The sequence below is a fragment of the Colletotrichum abscissum genome (assembly GCF_030869225.1).
Source record: "Colletotrichum abscissum strain IMI 504890 chromosome Unknown Scaffold_34.1, whole genome shotgun sequence".
NCBI classification, from domain to species: Eukaryota; Fungi; Ascomycota; class Sordariomycetes; order Glomerellales; family Glomerellaceae; genus Colletotrichum; species Colletotrichum abscissum.
In genome coordinates, this window is record NW_026850254.1 from 123,960 (window position 1) to 145,376 (window position 21,417).

A 21,417-nucleotide genomic window follows, 5' to 3' on the forward strand; every position below is an offset into this window, starting at 1 on the left:
CTACTTTACCGCACTCCGTATGCCCATTGCTGTGTGCCATCATAATTCGTGACACTATGCGTTCTACCGAAGAGGCTCACCACGACGCCGTCGGCTTTCTATATAGCGTTTTGCTGAGCGATAATGGTGAGCGCGGCTCGCCAGGCCTGGGTTCAGACGCCTACTGAGTGGCAAAGACCGGCGAAGGATCGCACAATGAAAAATTGGTCCTTGAGGCATCCGCTGCATGGCCGGGGTAGCTGGAAAAATCGGCGCTGTGTCGTGGTGGTAGTCTCCAGCTTCGACCCTGAACATTCAAGCTCCCATTGGATGTATGTAGTACACTGACAAAAACGGACTAATTCGCAGCACACTTCGAGCCTTTTGACATGACCCACACAGGATGATTAAGATTGGACTTCACTGTGTACAGGCCACCACACTTAAAGGATGTTGAAATTTGCGCCAGCCGTTAGAAACACGGTTGCTTGAAGCAAAGCCGGATCCCTAGTTCCCATAGGGCTTTCCGCCTATCTCTCCCGAAAACCAAGTTCGCGGAAGTAGGTGGGGCTGACTCAAGCAATACCTACGTCAAAGTGGTTCCATCTCTCTACACCATCCCCAGAGAGCCAAAGCTAGCCCAGGTACCTAATTGGGCGTGACACTTCTGTTCCAGAATGATTCGTTGACACCGAGTTATAATTTGAGCTAAGAGAGCACGCAGTAGTTGACTAAACGGGATGTGGTAAGACCACGCACTAGCTCAAGTGACAGGCGTAGACTCTGGCCTTTGCATTCGAGCGCTTGACATCCTGTCATGTTTTCAATGAAAAGGGACCAGGGACAAGTCGAGAACTCGACATCATTGGTCGAGTGTCGACGCTAGGTTTCCCACCAAAAGAGAGGTCATAAAAGGGAAAGTTATGGCAGTGCCATACGTCGAGTTACGTGAGGAGACCGTGAACTATCATGTGCGGATGCTTGTTCTTCTTTATGAAACTCTCTGCGTTGTAGGCATTGCCGTTAACTAAGAGCAAACCAAAGATAGGCAGAAGGGCTTATCATAATCGCTACTATCATTAAAAAGTTGAAGGGCATAAGAAATTAGCGACCCCTTTCAGACTTACATTTTGATATGGTAAGCAGACATTGAATGCTTGTTCTTCTTGACACGAGGTATGGGCGTTTGTGGCGTTGCTGGGATTTGGCTGAACGGAACACATAGATTCAGCTCAGGATGGTTTCCACGGAAAGGGGGATGCATCGATAGCTCAGCGTGGCTGCAGGCCTTGACCCTATAAGGTCCATTATCCCAGGCGTGACAAGCTCCATATGTGACTAGTGAAATCGCTTATACGAGAAAAAGGCCGAAGGGAAGCATGGCTATCGACTCGAGCTAAGATTCTCAAACAGGTGGCGCCGAATATCCCAACTGCAAGTATCAGGGAGGTCCATTCCCATGATTTCTTTGGCATCGATCCAGGTTGTTTCTTACCGATATTGATGGCCTTTGGCTAGTACAAGATCCCTGTATCAAAGCTCTGCTTTCAAGACCATCCTCCGAATCCTGTCAGCGCTACAGAACTAAAGTTCAAGTCGCCCTCATTAGGGTACCGGTGAAGATACATGTATCCAAGGCAGGAGAGCAAGGTACGGCCTTCTGATTCGACCGTCTGCATAGCCTGACAGGGAATCATAAGCAATGATTGTTCTACGGAGTGGCTGTAGAATCCATTTAACCAATTACTGTATTTGCCAAGCTCCGCTGAAAATCGCGAAGGAAACTTGGCGTACACGGCGCGGTATGCGCTGAGCCGTGTCGGTGGGTTAGCTTGTACTAAGTTAGCGCAAACTTACCACGACAGAGGCTAGGAATCAACCAAAGAGACTTGCCCCTGGGGAAGATCAGGGGATAGTCTGGGGAAATGGTCGGATAGCCTAGGATGAAGCCCGAAACCCAACTTTCACCAGCTTAAGTGGAGCCATGAACACGAGCTGTGGTTCCATACAAAATCTTATCTGACCGACAGCACGATCGAAGATGCAACATCCAATGCTCACTTTCCAACCAACTTTGTTTTACTATCCCAGGCGCTTTGGAACTTTGTCAACATGTTTGGTTCAGTTGACAATACCAGCAAAGATGAGGTCGTTCTGATATCCATAACCCCCAAGGCAACTGCCTCGCACCAAGAACCATCTATCGCGGACACGAACCCCTTGGACGGAGAGGAACTCGAACGTCAAAGATCAAATGTTCACAATAACACAATCAATAGTGTGCTATGGCTTCCTCGTGCTTCAACAAGTTCGGACGGCACGGGTGCGCGCATCCATCGTGGTCTCGCCGCCGAGAAGGACATAAGTCTATTCGGAAGTTTCCGTCACTTTCCCAAAGCCATCATCTGGTCACTGCTCCTGTTTCTGACAGTCGTAATGGAGGCCTACGATAAGTCGCTTATTTCCGGATTCATTGCGTTTCCTTCGTTCAGACGCAAATATGGCGAACCAAGACTGCCGGGCGCCAACTCCATACAGGACAAAGACTATGAGATCTCGCCATTGTGGCAGATGGGAATTCAGAATGCTGCAGTAACTTGCGAGATCATTGGGCTCCTTGCCCATGGGTACATCACTTATGCTATCGGGTATCGCAAAATGATGATGATTGCTCTTGGATGGTTGTGCCTAGCCATTTCCCCAGCTTTCTTTGCCCAGAACATCGCTGTACTACTTTCTTCCCAAGCCCTTTGTGGTGAGTAAGCGTCTTGGGTGTATTTCTTGGTTACTCAGACATGCTTTGATCTTTCAGCTTACAACTCCAACATCAGGCCTATCATGGGGAGTCATCCAGACCTTGGGGGCGACTTACGCTGCTGAGATTGTGCCTTCAGCTGTACGAGCCGTCGTTCTCAGCAATGTGAATATGTGTTGGCTCATTGGCCAGCTACTGGGCACTGGCATTCTGAGATCACTCATCGACAACACGTCCCAATGGTCATACCGGTTACCATTTGCGCTACAATGGGCTTGGGCGCTTCCATTGCTCTTTGTCGTTTACTTTGCCCCGGAAAGTCCTTGTAAGAGACATCCAAATAGGTTTAAACAAGTTTGGCTATTTATTGACTACTCGTGACCAGGGTGGCTAGTCCGACACGAAAGACTCTCAGAAGCACGACAGTCACTGCAAAGACTCACAAGCGGCAAGAACCTCAATATCGACGATACGCTCGCTGTTATGCAGCATGTTAATGCGACAGAGAAAAAATTGGGCTATGGTGGCGCGAGCTTCTTTGATTTGTTCAAAGGTTCGAACCGACGCAGGACTGAAGTTTGCTGCATGACGTGGTCCTGTCAAGCCTTGTGCGGCGCCACCCTGACTGGATATGCTCCTTATTTTCTGGAACAAGCTGGCTTCGAATCCTCCAAATCATTCAGTCTCGCCACAGGAATGTATGGTCTCGGCATCGTTGGTGGTATGATATCCTGGATGTTGCTATCACTGATTGGCCGGCGTAGGCTTTACCTTGCTGGGTTGATAGCGGCAGTCATCATCCTTACCATTGGTGGTATCCTATCGATTGTTCTGGGCGGCCATCCTTCAATGAATTGGGCCCTCGGCTCTCTTATCATTTTGATGACCTTTACTTACAACATGACCATCGGTCCAGCTTGTTATGTTATCGTGGCAGAAATTCCATCAACACGTCTAAGAGTCAAGACCGTTGCCCTGGCGAGGGTAGTCTACAATATCTTCACCATCATCAACAACGTTATTGCGCCACAGCTTCTGAACCCAACCGCTTGGAACCTGGCTGGTAAATCTTGTCTGGTTTACGCGATCACGGCTCTCTTGTGTCTTATTTGGTGCTATTTTCGACTACCTGAGACAAAGAAGCTGTCGTATCTTGAGCTAGACTTACTTTTTGACAAAGGGGCTCCTACGGCCAAGTTCAAAGAATTGCAGGACAGACTCGCTAATACTGCGTACATATCAGTATCGAGGGCAGAACGAATGAGAAATGCTTGGCATGGTTGGCTTGCATATTCATAGCCTTTCTTTGCATCTAAGTGGCAAAGTAGCTACCTAGTACATTACGGCTCCCCATGAAGCCTTGGTCTATCCTTCATCCATACCCAGTCGAACATATAACGCCCTTCTTGTTCCCCTCTAATCCACATTGATTTTATTATTCACATATTTCTCTGAGGACGTCACTTATCGTCAAGGTTGGAACAATGCCTTTTTGTGTCTTTTTTCTTCTTTTTCCCCTTTTGGCCTTTTCTTCTTCTTGTTCAATTGAACACGCATAGATCTGATAGTTACATATTTTACTTCACTTCAGCCGGTCTATGCATGATCCCGAAACCGTAGATATACAGCGCGATGTAGAATCACTTCTCAAGCCTTCTGGGGTGCTAATCCCGACGAGCGGGCTCGGAACTCCTCGACTACGTAACGACCCGACGGGCCGGTACCGTATCCGGGAGGGGCACTGAGGGCATGGCGCATGCATCGTCCCCAAGACCGGGAGTCAATTATGGGGCACACAAAATCCGGAGGCCCGGCCCTTGTGGGACAGGACCGGCGTCCGGCCCGTCAAACGTCCACCGGTGCCGATCGGTCTTCCGAAAGGATGCGCCATAAGTGCGAGAGATAGGCTTCAGTATACTATTCCGATTCATCTCGCTCTTCTTTATAACGAAATTGCAATGCGACAATGTCCAACGGAGCCATCCGTCACTAGTAGCTAACTGCCGGGAATAATGTTCCGTATCGGCAGTAGTGCTCCGCGGGATCGAATAAAGTAAGTAATGAGATTGACACCTACATTGTCTCCCTGGCAATAAGAAGAGTCTAGTCGGCAAGACTCCGATGCTAAGACACCTTGCACAGAGAAGATGGACGGCGTTGAGGGCGCTTTTGAGGCAGCGACGGCCGAATCACGACACTGGACCCCGCGATGGCGACACACCCCACGCCAAGGGGTAGCGAATCATCAGCGCTTCGCAGCACATCATCAAGCATCGGACCCCGTTGTAACCCACACGACTCCCAGAGTGTTATCTGGGCAGTTCTCCAGTATCCGTGAGATTGTGGCCAACTTGAAACCTCCCTTAGCGTAGCGCGATGGCCAGTTTATCAGGAAGCGAGATACATAAATCAGGTACGGGATCCCCCAAAATTAGAAGACGTTGTGGTTTTGAAAGTTGCGGCTGTTCAATCCACCATCTGTTGAGCTGCTCTCTGTCTTTCCGTTGTAAGTGACTAACCCTACGGATTCACTAGAGCTCTCACCTCTGCTCGGCATGGGGTCAGAGCAGGAATACGCGTCCGCGTCTCCCAAGGGAGTAACGGTGGACGAGTTTTCTTCAGACGGACAAAACTCTGCAGTACTCCAGAAGAAGAAAGCGCCATGGTGGTCTTATATCTGGGACTACGAACCGGGTCGGTCGCAGGAGGAGCGCGTATTCATCCAGAAGCTCGATGTCTTCTTGATAACGATGCTGAGCTTCGGCTACTTTATCAAAAACCTCGACCAGACGAACATCAGCAATGCTTTCGTCAGCGGCATGAAGGAAGATCTCGCAATGAACGGGAACGAGATCAATCTCATCGACACAGCGTGGACCGTCGGCTACGTCGTGGGCCAGATCCCCTCGCAGATCGTTCTCACAAAAGTCCGCCCGTCCATCTGGGTGCCTTCCTGTGAGCTTCTCTGGACAGTTCTGACGTTCTGTCTGGCGGCAGCAAAGACCTCAAACCACGTCATTGCAATCCGCTTCTTCGTGGGTTTGGCAGAGTCAATCTTTTATCCGGCCGCTCACACAATCCTGGGCTCCTGGTATAAGCCCTCCGAGCTCGGCAAGCGAGCCTGCATCTTCCACGCCTCTTCGGCTGCGGCGAGCATGTTCTCGGGCTATTTGCAAGCTGGCGTCTATAAGGGACTCAACGGCGTCCATGGCTTAGCAGGTTGGAAGTGGCTATTTGTAAGCACCCCCTCGATCCCATATGGCGTGCTTTGGTGGAGACGACTCCTGCGAAACCGCGTGCTGACTCGGCCTCCGACTTACAGATCATGGATGGAATCATCAGTCTGCCAATTTGCATTGCTGGATACTTTTTCCTGCCTGATCTCCCGGAGAATACACGAGCATTCTACTTGACTGAGAATGTGAGTGAAACCAACTTCACTAATTTTGAGGGACCGCAGTTATTAACAATCACCTAGGACCGTGAACTTGCCCGCAGGCGGATGGAGAGTGTCGGACGTGCTCCGCGAACCAAATTGGGCCGTTCTGCGTTCAAGCGAATCTTTGGTCGCTGGCACGTCTACTTTCTGACCATTCTGTACATCATCTTCATCAATATTGGGCCTTCCAGCAGTGTGAATCCCTTCTCCCTCTGGCTCAAATCCAAGGGCGAGTCTGTGGAGAAGATTGTAAGTTGACTTTGCTCATGGGTGGTCTATGGTATCACGTAGCTAACATAGGTATCAGAATATCATTCCAACGGCGGCTTCAGCTATTCAACTGGTCCTTACGGTGTCATTCGCCATCCTCTCCGACGCGATCCGCCATCGTGCCAGCGTCATGTCGATATCCACCTTCCTCGGTGGTTTCGCTGCCTTGATCCTCGCCATCTGGAATGTACCAGACGGGTTGAAGTGGTTTGCGTTCCTTCTCCAGCGCGCTTCCGTACCGTACGGACCACTCAGCATGAGCTGGACGAACGAGATTTGCGGCGCCGATGCCGAGGAGCGTGCAATTGTCATAGGAATCATGAACTCGCTGGGCTATGCCTTTAATGCCTGGGTTCCGATCCTGACGTACCCTCAAGTTGATTCGCCCAAATTCAAGAAGGGCTTCATTTTCTCGACTGTTGCTTTCGGTGCCCAAGCACTGATCACCGCTACGGTGGCCTTCTTGTACAAGCGAGACAAGAAGAAGGAGGGAATCACTAAGAGAGACGAAGAAGGTGTCACGGCGCCGGCCTCAGTTCCTAACGCCGAATAGACTTTTGATCTCTATGAGCCGATAATAGATTAGAAGCATACTACCTGTACCTTCAGCTTAATCTTTGTTCTGATAGACATTAGTCTCTTCTAGTGTTAATAGGTATATAACGCAGGGAAGAAGCTTATAAGGGCTAACTACTATTAGGGTCTAAAAGATAAATTACTAAAATCTACCCTTCTCTTAAGGTATATTATTAGTACTTTATATATACCTAAGCTATTCCTTTATTATTTAGTCCCCCTCTTTATACTCCCTAAACTATCCCTTAATTAATAAGGCCTAATTAGTAAGGCTTAATAAGGTACTCCCTCCCCTAGGCTTTATCCTAAAGCCCGCTTATAGTTCGTATACGTTATATTAATCCCTTACTTAAAAAGTCCTTAAATATATAATACGAGAGTAAGTATAAGTAGCACCCGTTAGCCCGAGTATAGACCCTTTATTCTAGATAATAGTTTTATAATTTTATACCTAGGTTACTCTTATTTATAAGCCGTTTTTATAATTACTAATACTTAGGTAGTCGTCGCCCTATTTTTATTTATTAATATTAACCCCTTTTTAAGTTATTATAATTCCGAATTCTTTTTTTTTTTTTATAGTTATTTTTTTTATATATAGTCTTTTATTTTTATTAATATCTATACTATTCTTTTATTATATAGATATTATAATTAATAAATATTTCTTAGATCCTTATTTTTATATACTCTCTATACCTAAGTAAGTCTTTTTTTAGAGTCGTTTTATAGTTATTATTAACTTATTTTAGTATAATTATAGCCCCTAATTACGGTATTATTATTATTAATAATAAAATAGTTATTAATACTACGGGTATACTTAGTAATAGTAGTAATAATAGTCTACTTAAGAAGCTTAATATCCCCTTTACTTACCCTAACTTTATATATATATTACTATTTATATACTACTTATACTAATTATTATAAACTTTTATTAAAAAAAAAAAAGGCGAACGTTAAGAAAATCGGGGTTAGTTAAGTACGCTCGCTCTCTTATCCCGCTTATATTATATATAAAGCGCTCGATTTAAAAGCTAAGTATTATAATTAGCTAGGTTAGTAATTTATAGCCCTTAGTTCGCTCTTTTATTTAATACTTTTTTAGGATTTAGTATACGTTATATTAAGTATACTACGCAGAACTATTTTTATAAAAATATAGTAAGTACTTAGTATTATTACTGCTCCGTTATTTTTTTTAAATATTATATTAATAGTATTTTAGGTCCCTAAGTTTGCGGAATTTATAATACGAACTTTTTAGAGTATTATACTTATTTTTAATAGTAACGTTTATAATTTAGAGGTTTATTACTCTATTATTACTTTATTATTATTATTATTTAGGTTATTAATATTATTTTATAGTTTTAGTAAACTTATTAAATTACTATTAGTAATATATAGAGGGCGCTTAAGCGCGCTAATAAAAAAGCCTACTTAACCCCCGTTATTAATAATAATAATAATAAAGTAGTTATAAGCTCCTCTTATACTATATCTACGTCCCGTAACGATATTATAATTATATTATTTCGTACTATTCGTAATAAAATATACTACTTTAATAATATTTTAATTAATATATAATCGCCCCGCTTATACTCCGTATTCGTAGCTAATTATTTATAAATTCGCTAATAATAAAGAGATTATTTTTTTTATAATAACCCCTAGGATAATAACTAGGGCGGCTTTTTTATATATAAAAGTAGTTCTTTTATAAATAAGGGTAGTCTTTTTATATATTATAAAAATTAAGAAAACGGTTAGTAATTAGTACGTTTATACTACTTAGTTATAGCTATATAGCCCTCTTTTTTTTATTATTAATAACTAGTTTATTATATTATTAAGCTTTTTAAAAACTAAGGCGCGCTATTTAATTAAAACTCGTTTTTTATATATACTAATTAATATTACGTTTTTAATATACTTAGCTAGCTCTTACGTATTTTTATTATTATTATATCTTTTTTATTAAATTAAGTATTATTACCTCTTTTTTAGTCTTTTATATTATATAATATTTTTTATTTTATAAAGTAGCTCCCTATTTATATCCTTAATAAATAAGGGCTTCTAAGGGGCTTTTTTATAGTATTAATATAGCTTAAGTAGGGATATATAAAATATATTATATATTTTATATTATATTAGTATATTTAGTTAGTAAGTAACCCCCGCCGTTCTAATTATTAATTTAATTTTAAATAGGCCTAAATACTTATTAACTAATTTCTAGCTAGGACGCTACTTTTTAATATTTTTTTTTAATAATAGTACTTAGTTACTTACTTTATATAATATATTTATTTTAGTTTTATTAGTTTATTATTTATATATCTCGCGTGTTTTTTATATAAGGGGTCGTAAAGCTTTTTAATTAGCTTATAATTAGGCCGTATGCTCCTTAGTTAAAATATTTTATATACTATTTTAAGTCCTTATTAAGATTAATATAGAGTACGTAAATAAGAACCTAAGTAGGGCCTTAATAAGCGTTTTATAAATTACTAAGTACTAAGCGTTATTATATATAAACTTAATTAAGTAAAGACGCTATACTTAATCTAATTAGTTTTAAGTATAGAAGTAGTAAAAGTACTACTCTAAATATTAGTTCTATTATTCTATTTAACTATCTATTTATAAATAGAACGTAGTACTAAGATACCTCTTTATTATTAAAAAATAATAAAAATAAGTTTAAAACTTATTTATAAATAACGACTCCCTATTAAAGACGATCTTTTTAAATATTCTAAACTTAGTAAAGATTTTTATAAATAAGAGGTTTACGAATCCCTAGGTTATAAAGGTCGTCCTCGTAATAATATAGACGCTATATTTTATAAATCGGTTTATTATAATAAGTATTATATTATAAAGGCGCTTTTTAATTAGCGTAATCGATATAAATAAGCTTATAATAAAATTTAGTAATATTTTTTATTATAGCCTAATTAAGGTAAATAGGGGGCATAGTAAGTTATATAGCTTATAATAATAAGGCTTTATTTATTAATATATTATATAAGTATTAATATAACTTTTTATATCCTTACTTACTCTATCTTAATAATAATAGTATTTTAGTAATATTATTATTCGCTTTATATTATAATATCTTATTATAAGCGTATTATAATATATTTTAATAACCTCCCTCTTTAGCCCCTTATATAATAATATATAAGTACGGCTATTATAATATAATAGCCCTTTAGAGTCGTATACTTAGCTCTATTATTATTATTTTCTAACTAAATAAGGCTATTAATTCTTTTTAGTTTATTACCTATTTTTTATAAAAGCGTTTTTTTATTAAACAGCCCGTAATTAACTTATTATTAATAACCCCTCTTTACTAAATACTATTTTAAGTATTTTTATTATATTAAAGTTTTATAAAACGAGTAATTTATAATTTATAATTTTAATAATAAGCTTAAATAGCTTTTTAAGTACTGTACTATAATTTTAATACTCTAAGCTTATAGCCCCGTTATACTTCTTAAAATACTCCTTAGAGTTTTTTTAAACTAGAGCTCCTAACCTCTTTTACTTATTTTTTTATATTATTATTAGTTTTATTTCTAAAATACTTATTATCCTTTCTATTTAAAAACCGCTCTTATAGCTCGTCCTCGTATATTTTATTATTATAACTCTAAGGGGCTCTTATATATTTTTAGTATTATAAAAGTCTTTTTTTATTTTTAATAATAGCTCTTTTATTTTATTATTATTACTATTTTTACTATAATTAGGTTTTTATAATAGTTTATTTACTAAGTTTTTTATACTTAACTTAAACTTAATCTCGATATTAAACGCTACGAGTTTATTTAGCTAGCATAGCTATTTTTTATTTAATTTTTTTTTTTATATTTAAGAACTATAAATTAAAATAATTTATAAATACTATAACTTAATTTTAGTTATAAGTAAAGTAGTATTACTAGTTCTTTAGTATATTTATAATAGTTAGTAGCTCCGCGTTTTTTATACCGTAATAGCTCTCTATATTTATTAATTTCCTTAACTTATAAGTAATTAAGTATTAATTACCCTTAAATAATTACGTAATTACTAAGCTAATAGCTCGAGCCGAAGCGTTTATTTATAACTATATAAGTAGGGTAAGGTCGAAATATTATAGTATTAGCGCGTTAATAAATACTATTAATAGCTTTTTAAATAACTTTATAACTAGTATTTATAGCTCTAATTATCTTAGTTTTACTTTTTTTAATAAGTTTATTAGAGGTACTATTATTTTAGTATAGGTATTAATAAATTTATAATAAAACCCCGTAAATTTAAGGAACGTTTATATATTTTTAATACTTTTTAAAAGTAACTAATTTATTATAGCTTTAGTACGTGCGGGTTTTATTTTTATATTTTTATTAAATATAATATACTTTAGGAATCCTATATACGATATATAGAACTTATATTTATTACTATTTAGATATAAGTTCTATTACTATAATTTTTATAGTACGCTATATACGTGCTTTTTATATACTACGTAGTCGTTATTATATATTAGGATATTATTTAGGTATATAATATAGACGGTATTAACTAGGCTACTTAGAACGTTATTAATATATACCTAGAAAGTTACGGGTACGTTAGTTAGCTTAAAAGGTATAATTAAGTACTTAAATTACTTATATTTAGTACAAAAAGCCGTTTTTTATTTATTACTTTTAGTTATATATATATAGTAATACGCGTTTTTAAGGTTTAGTTTTATAAAAATAGAGGTATTAAATAGTTTATTTAGTATTTTTTTAATTAGTAGTAGCAGCGTTCTATTTTTCTATATAATTTTATTAATTACTTTATAATTAATATAAAGTTATAACTCTCCTCTTTTTTTAAGTATAAAGAGGATAGGTATTTTTACTAGGCTTATAGAGGGGCGTATTTAGCCCCTAGCCTCTATTTTTATTAAATAGTTACGTAGGATCTTAAGTTTATAGTTTAATAATAAGTAAATAAGTCCTTAGGGAATAAGTACCGCGTTATTTAGTTTGATATAGTAGTTATATAATGCTTTATTTAGTAACAAGATAGCCTTTTTTTAAAAAAATAAGTTATTAAAGTTTTAGTAACGTAGTTTTTAGTTTTTAGCTATACTTATTAGTATTATATTATTATTTATAACTAGGTTAATTACGATATGCGCGAGTATTATTAAAACTAAGTTGTTTAGTAGCCCCTTTTTTAGGGTATTTAAGCGGATATATTATTTATAAATTAGATACTACTACTTTTTTTATTTTTAGCTAATTAATAAGTCGATATTCTCTAGTTAAGAGAAACTAAGGATAAGTATAAGTACCGTAATATTAGCTATTACAAAGCGATATAGCTATGTTTTTATTACGTAGTTATTATTAATAATTTAAAGCTATAAGTAGTAGCTTTTTAGTATTTCTATTTATTTATTTTTAACGTTTATTAGCTATAATAATAGGTAAATTCGTAGATTAGTATTAAAGTTATTAAATAGCCCGATACTAATTACGTTCTTTTTTATTCCTAAATTAATAAGGGCGCTTAGCTTTTTTTATACGTAGTTTAGGTATATATAAGTTGGGATATTTAAGCGCCGCCCTTATTAATTATTAACTACTCTCTTTATTAAGATAATATTTAAGCTTATTACTAATCTATACTATTTAGCTAGAGTAAGGTTTAATTAATAACTAGTAGCCTTATACCCTTTTTAGTTATATTTATAGTATATAACGTTTAGGTAGTTATTAATAAGGTACTTAGTTTTATTATAATTATAGTATTATTAATACTACTTTTATAATTATAAGTAATCCTTTATAATATGGTTAGTTTTTTTATAATTATAATACGTAGTATCTTTATTAAGCAAGTTACAGCGTATTTTTTATATATTTAATTTATTAATACCCTAGTATTTTTTTATTAGCTCGTTTAAGTTTATATTAAAATATTATTTAAAGGGCGTTTATAAGCTCTTTATTAATAGCAAGGATTATTTAATATATTTTATTAATAATATTAATTATAAATAAGTTTATAAGAGTTCTATTTACGATATTATTACGAAATATAGTTCGGGCCGTAGCTTATTTATTAATATAAAGATCCTCTATTTCTTTATTAAGATATATTCTAGTTCTATCTCGAGCTTATTAATATAATTAACGAACTTATTAACTTTTTTTTTTTAGCTTTATAAGGCGCTATTTAGTTATATATTTATTATTATTCTTTAGCTAGCGGGATTAGATAAGTTATTTTAAAAAAAGGTTTTTAATTTTTTTTATATAACTTAGTTTATTATAAACCCGGGGGTCCTTTTTTAGTTAAAAATATAATATATTTAAGAGGTTTTTATACTACTACTTAAGTAGCTAATTATATACGCTACTTTATTATAGTCTATTTTTATTTATTAAACCTATAAATCGAAATAATAATAATAATTAAAAAAGAAGCTTTATAAATCCCGCATTAATTTATTAATATATAATAAGTTAGAGAGGGATAGCGGTTTAAATATAAATATTCTATTTATAGTACTTATTTAAGTTAAAAAGGAGCTAGTAAATAAGGGCTTAGGTAGTACGAACTTATTATTTTATTATTACTTAAGTAGCGCTTTAAATATAGCTTTATTTATTAAATTATTTTTAGTCCGGGGGTTTATATTCTTATTTATATTAAAGCTAATATTTAAAACTATTATAATTAAAACTATAACTTTTAGTATAAGGGCCGGGCTATTTAAAGAGCTCTATAAGTATTTTAAATCTACTCGTTTTTTATATAAGCGCTTTTTATACGTTATAATAAATTTTTTTTTTTTAATTATTATTCTTATTTTTATAGTTTTACTAACTTATTATTTATTATTTAGTTTAGGTATTAGCGAGTAAGGGTAAGAGGTTCGTTATTTTATTTAAAATTTATTAATATTCTTAGTAATACGGTTCTTTTTTATTATTATTATATTATTTATTTTATTACGCTTTATTTTTATATTATTTATTAAAAAGGAGGCGACTCTAGGAGGTTTAATAAAAAAGAGTTATTTTTTATTATTATTATAATACTAATTACGCTCTTTTATTACGTCTTATTCTTATTAATATTTTAAGTTTCTAACTTAGTCCCCTTTATAAATAAAGATTTTAAATTATTAATAAGTATATAACATAAAAAAGAAGTTTATAAGGGTTAACTATTATTAGGGTCTAAAAAATAAATTATTAAAATCTACCCTTTTTTTAAAATATACTATTAGCGCTCTATATATACTTAAACTACTCCTTTGTTACTTAGTTCCCCTCTTTATACCCCCTGAGCTATCTCTTAACCGACGAGGCCTAACCGGCGAGGCCTGATATCTAGTCTTATTGAGATAAAGGTACTTGGCTCACCAGTACCGACATTTCTTATATCACATGCACTTAGCAAGCATCTTTAGACATTTGAGTTTGAGCGTTTTCATCGGCATCTAACTTACTTAGGCGTCTTAATAGAATATCTTAGACTCTTCAAGTCTTCTCAAAGCCCATTCTGAGCACCCAGATTCTTGCTAGAAATAATTGGAGTGACGGGCCAAGGACTTTTAGATTGGATCATCGGACATTCTCATACCATATTGTGACGAGATTTAACTCCCAAGTCAAAGTAGTTCTAGTCGAAAGTGCGTATCACCATGTTTCCTGAGGTGCTCTCGGGCCATACATGCACGATACATATCAACACTTCATAATGAATATGCGTTGAAATTAAGAGGTTTGGTATTGCCTCTTGATCTGAAGAGAATCATGCTTGGTGCAATGTTTCACTGATGAACAAAGCTTGCCGTCTTGATCTGCTTCTCTTATACTTATCTCTTTATATACTCGCAACAGTAACAGCAGGGTTTGCAGCCAAAATTTACACCCCGGGTTCCGTGTACTGCAGCTTGCGTCTGTCGCACATGTTTCCTACCTCCTGAACTATCTGCTGGGTTCTCATATCAAAGGTTCAGGTGAAACGAAAGCAATTCATAGCGTAGGTACCTGATGTGATTCATTCAAACGCGGCTGCAATCGACAATCACCTTGTTTCATCAGTATCACACCTTTCTCATGACTTCAACGTCCAGGTTGAACCTTTTTGCACATACCACAATGCTCTATTGAATAGTGCAATGATTTTGCAATATATCCTCCAAGACGCACGATTTACAAAGCTTGAGTAGCGACGCCTTTCACCTGGGTAGGGTTACAGCCTCTGCAAGAGCTTCCCAGACATGCCTCGCGAACAGTGCATAGGATACGGGACAAAATGATTGCGATGCCTATCATAGGGCCAGGCAAAAGTCATATAGAAGTAGAACACTTTGAATTCTCGCAACTCTGTGTTCAATCTAGACCCAGTTGGGAACACCCGGGATATCATTGTGTTGCGTGAATCCGCTCGTTTGTCTCTTGTCATGATGTCACCATCTTCTATATGAGACTCGACATTCAATGGGCTTGTCATCTCACTCAACTTGCTATTGAATAGAGATAACTACCTTAGTTGGGAGGTACCGACTGCCCTCGAATTAGTTGACTTTGTGATGTTTCTTCTTCACGTGTAGCATTGACTGTCCCTTGATAGGCCTCAATCTCCTGGATGGCAATTGAGCCGCCTTTGAGTCAAAGCTAGGGAAGACTGGCAAATGAAACTAGGTTTTCTTTCGGAAAGTTTAGTTTGTTTTTCTTGTGAAGGCCACCTCATCGAATTTGTTTAAGGCTTTAATCATTCGCGAGACAAGTCCCGACAAACCTGTTTCGTAGCTCACCTTTTCTTTGCACAAAACTACAGTGCCAATTCAGGGTTCTATTGCTTTTTGCACTCAACGTTTGTCATTCCCTTATACTTCAAGTTAGATTGTTGCCTAAGGTAGTAAGCAAGTGAATATCCCAAACGGCTTTTGAACTCGATGCGTGAGCCTCTGTGGCTCAGCATATTTGGTAGTAGGTTTAGCCGAGACTTGGCTTAGGTTGGTTGAGATCCATCTACACCATACTAAATCCGGGAGCCAATCAAGAACGTGATATGCCGCTCCTGAGCACTGTGTCAAGCCATTCTCCGCCTTCATCGCCAACTCATCAGCCACGCCGAGATGACCAAAAAAAAATCACATCAGTCCAGGGTAGGGGCAACACTATCCAGAGTCTCCAATTCTTGAATATGACGAGTTCAATACTATCGGGTTACTCCTTTGTCCAGTTGCTAGCAATTTGTTGGATGTCTCGCTTCGAAGCTGTGTGAGAACGCATACAGACTCCTATTATCTATCGGCCATCGATGCTGCATTCTGAAGGCTCGCCCCGTTACCCCATTGGTACTCCACCCAACCTCGACGCGCTTGGGTCCGGTGGCAAAGCCAAGATCATCAAAATATCTCGAGGTACATATGAAAATCAACGGTCGATCGGATGATGGGAGTGACGAAGAAGCCACCTGCCGCATCGTGACTGGCGAAGGGGGCCCGGGATGGTGTGTTTCGACCCTTGCATGTCAGATGTCGCGAAGTGCGCTGGGGCTCCTCACAACCAACCGCTCCCACCTTCCCCCCACAAACGCTCATCGAACTCCATAAAATTCACTCGTTCAAATTGGACCGATCACCAGGATGTTGGAAGAATGGCCGGTTAATTTGCTGGCTGCACAGTCTAGTCCTCTAGGTCGCAACGTTTTCTGGGGTCACTCCAGGGTCCCGGTCGTAGCGCTGGTGGTGGGTGCGTGAACCCGGTATTATTCGGCATTTTGCCGTTGGTCATGGGCGTGCGGCACGTCTCCAAATCTGTCGAGAGTCTCCTGGTAGCTCCTCGCATCTTTTCCCCTCATGGAGCTGGGGTAAATTGGGGAACCATGTCTGCTCATGGTGTGGCTCGCTGAAATACCATCGCCTCTGCTGCTCTGTTACCATGGTCTGTTATCGCTTGCTTTTCAAGCTGCAAGTTTCTGCTGCGACCTATTACCGGCATTCGATACAACTTCAGTGTGACAGGAAGGTTATTTAGCCTCCGTCTTGCTGTATTCAAGATTGTCCCTTGAAACCTTCCGCAGAGCTTTCGCTCTACTAGCATCATGCTCGTCACTCAACCCATTCGTCCACGGCCGATCAAGACTCGGTCGAGAGCAGGTTCGTACGATGCTTCTATCACGACAGCCTCGGATCCAGAATTTCTGACATGGACATCGTTGTTATGACAGGGTGCAAATACTGGTGAGTTCATGTCCGAGCTTCACTTTCATCTAATGTTGTGATCGTGAAGAGTAATCAAGGTGCTAACCACGCTTTCTAGCCGTGACAAGGTTGGTCATCTTGACCCATCTTGGATCTGAATCTTTGACCAATACCTCTCTAGAGAAAAAAGTGCTCAGAAGAACGTCCACAATGTCTTCGTTGTGTGCAGGCCGGTATAGTCTGTGTCTACGAGCCTATAAAGAAGAGGAAGAGAAGAACTTCGACCCGGCCAGTTGACACTCAAGACTCTATGGCGTCAGACGACTCAAGTAGCCCGACGGGCGGCAACACGGATTTCCAGACAAGCCCAGATACGAATATTGTCACTCCACCCGATGTCTTACAACTAGGTGTAGAAGAAACTTTGTCCCCAACTTCAGCCGTAGAAAGCAGTTATTCTACTTCGATAAATTCGGCATTTGCATCATCCGAAGACCTCGACGACACAGGCAGCTATGATTTCGGCTATGATGACTCACAACATTTTGAGGACGGGTTCGAGTTGATGGGGGATCTGGGTTGTCAGAAAGCAGCTGGAGCCCACCTCCCGCTCTCTCTTGCGACTTTAGACCAGAGTTATCAGCAGCCAACAGATGATTCCTTTTTCAGCGCCAGTTTCGACGTATCTTGGAATGAGCAATCATGGTCAACTGCATCCCCGCCCTTGCTGGACCTGCTCCCGCCGACCGGTCGTAACATCTTTGATTTACCAGAGAATACCGGCTTGTTAGACCACTACTCCAAGGTCATGCTCCCGACAATGGGGTTTGTAGATGGTGTCGCAAACCCTTTCAGGCGACATATACTTCCCCTTTCGCATAGGAGTTCCGCCGTTCGAAGTGCGATCTACGCGTTGGCCAGCGCACATCGTGAATATAGCGGTCTTGAGACGACGGAGGGATCTGTATGTTTTCATGAAAGAGCCGTGGCTGGTCTGTCTGCGATTATCGAGGATGGAGATGGGTTCGAAGAAGCTCTGGCGACGATCATCTTACTCATTCAGTACGATCTGGTAAGAGAAGTCATGACAGCGGATTGAACTTGACGCATCGACTGACTGGTGGGGTAGGTTCTACAGCGGAGCTCGGACAAAGTGGTGTATAATCATCTTCAAGGCGCCCGCCACATCATTTGTGCCATGCCATCCCCCAAGCCTGCGAGTGTGTTGTTCTTCGACCAGGTAAGCTACCTAGCGTTGCGGAAGTCTGATTGAAGGGATCTTTGACATGGGACAGGTGTTTCGCTACTTTGATGTACTCAATGCCTTGACGAACGGCACGTCTCCTGTCTTCGCAGCTCCCTCAAGTCGAGCCTACTCGCCAAGTACACCGCCACAATTCATCATCCCTGGTGGAATCGATCCAGTATTGGGAATGGCCGATGATCTTTGGCCCACTCTGCACCGTCTCGCAGAGCTCATGGCGATGAAATGCGAGCTTCAAGCCGCCACAGCGATGGGACAAACATCTAAGTTCGCCGTCCTGCGTACCGAATACCAAACGGCATACAAGGCAATAGAGAAGGCCCTGGAGTCGTGGGGTCCGACACTGCCACCAGGCTTTTCCCTGGTTAACCGTATCGTCGACGGCCCCGAAACCGCATCAGAAGTCGAGCTTGCCAACATCCGGTGGATCACAAGCACGGCACTCGCATACAGACAGAGCGCCCTGGCCTTTCTTTACAGCAACGTTTCGGAGTACCCTTCATCACATCGCCTCGTACAGAAACACAGTCAGGCCGCTTTGTGGCACTGTGCGGCGTCAGTGTCTCATGGAGGAGCAGGACTTTCCATGCTGTGGCCGCTCTTCTTCTCTGCTCGTCATGCCATATGCAGCAGGGACCGAGGCTTGGTGCGTCAGGCGTTCACTGCCTTTGGCAGCAAGAAAGGTGTGGTCGACACGGAAAAGCCGTGGGCTGTTGTCATGGACGTGTGGAGAAGGATAGACATGCGAGCATACGGCAAAGAGCAAGTGGGTTCTGAGGCCTGTCCAGACTTGTGGAGGCAAGTTGCGGCAAGCATGAAGTTTGGCCTTGTGTTTGGCTGAATGGAAGTGACTTCATTCGTACGAAAGTCGGCCCGGTGATTTGGGGACGGAGACGGAGACGGACAAGTCTGGGGAGACCCCAGTTCATGACCTTTTCCGGGGCCCTTGTTTTGATAGCTTCGCGGCAAGACGGTCGTTCAAGAAGGCAACATATGTTTTGATAAATGGGGTTGAACACCGGGCCAAAGGAATACGACCAGCCAACAAAAGGAGTCACATTAGCAGTTGAACATACCACGATCGTTTCTTCTGACTTAGACTCGGTTGCACCCGCAGAACAAAAACGAGTAAATTTCGCATCATGGACTGTTCATCAGCGCTCTGCACTAGCGTTTCTGGCGGAGCCCAACATCCACATCGTCGAGCAAGCTAATGCAGCTCATGATTGCATCCGCTCGTCCACAGGACCAGCAACTCCTTCAGGTGAGTCGACGTGGCTCGACCAATGCCAAACACCACTTTCATGATTGTCCGCCAACCAACGTTGGAGAACAGGGAGCCGCAGGGTACATTTCGACCTTGGTACAGGGTTCTTTTCAGCCTGATTGCCCCTCCGCAGATCTAGGGGACCGGGGGCGGCACAGAGGCGAGCGAAGCTACTTAACAGCTACAGTAACAACGCAGGCGCCTGAGCCTAAAAATTGTAAAGGTAGGTATGGTGTCACCTTAGGTAGCCAGCTGCTGTTTGCTTCCAACGCCGAGACGTTGCGGCAGACTGGGGCGAGATATCTGCATCTGCGAGTGTTTACCGATCTGGGCCTGCAAGCCCTTTAGAGGCGCAGACGTCCTTTCGTTTGATTTTGGCGCACCCTCCATCACATGAAGCCATGCGTGCTGGCTACGCGTTGTAACCTTAGAACGCGGTGCAAATACCGGAAGCGGTATTTAGCCTGCGAGTTTTCGTTTTCGAAACCGAGTAGCGTGACTGTGAGGGTTCTACCCTTTTGGAGTAAAGGGTGAGGGGAAGAGAGATGAGGGAAGACGGTCAAGTCACATCTCTCGCTCACCCTTCCTCGCTTCTTGGGTTTAAATTGCAATCGATGCAGACTCTCTGGGTAGGGCTGAGCGCTTACGCGGTGTCTAAGATTGAATTAACGCCCAGATGTGCGGACAGTGTCATGGGTCGCAGAGATGCTTTTGGGATTGAGGATCAACTGTCAATCCGACCTGATGGGTTCGTTTGCTCCGCGTCCTATGAAGAGCAAATGATCCTCGGGAAGTCGTCGCACGCCGCGCACACCGGCCGTTCGTTTTTGTCATATCTCAGCTCAGCATTAGACGGCACAACAGTCGGTGACACCAGTGCATGCGAACAGAAGTACCCAAGCCAACCAGCCGCGCCGGTCTAACCTCCCAGAGCTTGACCTGAGGCTGGACACGCATTTGGGGCGTCATGTGATGGATGCAAACTCGGGCTCGATTTGCGAGCAGGTGGGAGGGCTCTGGCCTACTGACTTGTGCTGACTATGTGGACTTCATGTTGTGTGAATGCCTGGTAGACGGGCGGCCTAGACGTGCGTTTGCTTCTGCACCACCCCACATGGCTGCCGGATCCCGGCCGTTGGTGTTATTTCTCCAACTGTGCGAGACCAGCGGGCGGGGAAACTGGATGTCCTGTTCTCCTAACGAGTGAGGGGTGTTCGATCCAGGATAGAGGGTTAGTATTGCACTCCTCCCTGCGCCATAGCACGTGGCGCAACTTGGAAGTCAGAAAGACTGGGAGTATGGGGATCCTGCATGTCTAAGGAGAAGCACGATCTCTCCGGATGTCTACTGGGCAGAAGATTTGCTCGTGGTTGAAGAGTGAAGAAGGGCAGGAATTGTGTGGCGCTTCTCTCAGTTGCGTGGCCTACTTCCAGCGAGCGGGTTTGCAGGACGATGATTCGATGAAATCTGGGACTGTGTGGACTGCTCCGTGGTTGGCTCGGCTCCAATGTCCTCTTGCTTCCATCAGCCACATGTCGGAGGAAGTACCGGATAGTTTGCTAGGGCCGGTGGGGCCGGGGCCGGGGCCGGGCCGGAAACTGGAATAGGCAGCTTCCCGCTA

General features: G+C 40.6%; 2 protein-coding genes across 2 annotated transcripts; both read left to right on the forward strand.

The window, feature by feature from the left end:
- Positions 1 to 2,091: 2,091 nt before the first annotated feature.
- On the forward strand, positions 2,092 to 6,996 carry CABS01_11848 (major facilitator superfamily transporter; the record flags this gene model as incomplete). Its single annotated transcript, XM_060545202.1, has 8 exons — positions 2,092 to 2,734; positions 2,811 to 3,059; positions 3,120 to 3,797; positions 4,877 to 5,068; positions 5,270 to 5,970; positions 6,057 to 6,155; positions 6,213 to 6,422; positions 6,481 to 6,996. The coding sequence occupies 8 exons, from the start codon at positions 2,092 to 2,094 to the stop codon at positions 6,994 to 6,996; spliced, it is 3,288 nt and encodes a 1,095-aa protein (XP_060397067.1).
- Positions 6,997 to 17,165: 10,169 nt separating this feature from the next.
- On the forward strand, positions 17,166 to 19,370 carry CABS01_11849 (uncharacterized protein; the record flags this gene model as incomplete). Its single annotated transcript, XM_060545203.1, has 7 exons — positions 17,166 to 17,220; positions 17,292 to 17,304; positions 17,384 to 17,393; positions 17,447 to 18,090; positions 18,148 to 18,337; positions 18,395 to 18,505; positions 18,561 to 19,370. The coding sequence occupies 7 exons, from the start codon at positions 17,166 to 17,168 to the stop codon at positions 19,368 to 19,370; spliced, it is 1,833 nt and encodes a 610-aa protein (XP_060397068.1).
- Positions 19,371 to 21,417: the final 2,047 nt, after the last annotated feature.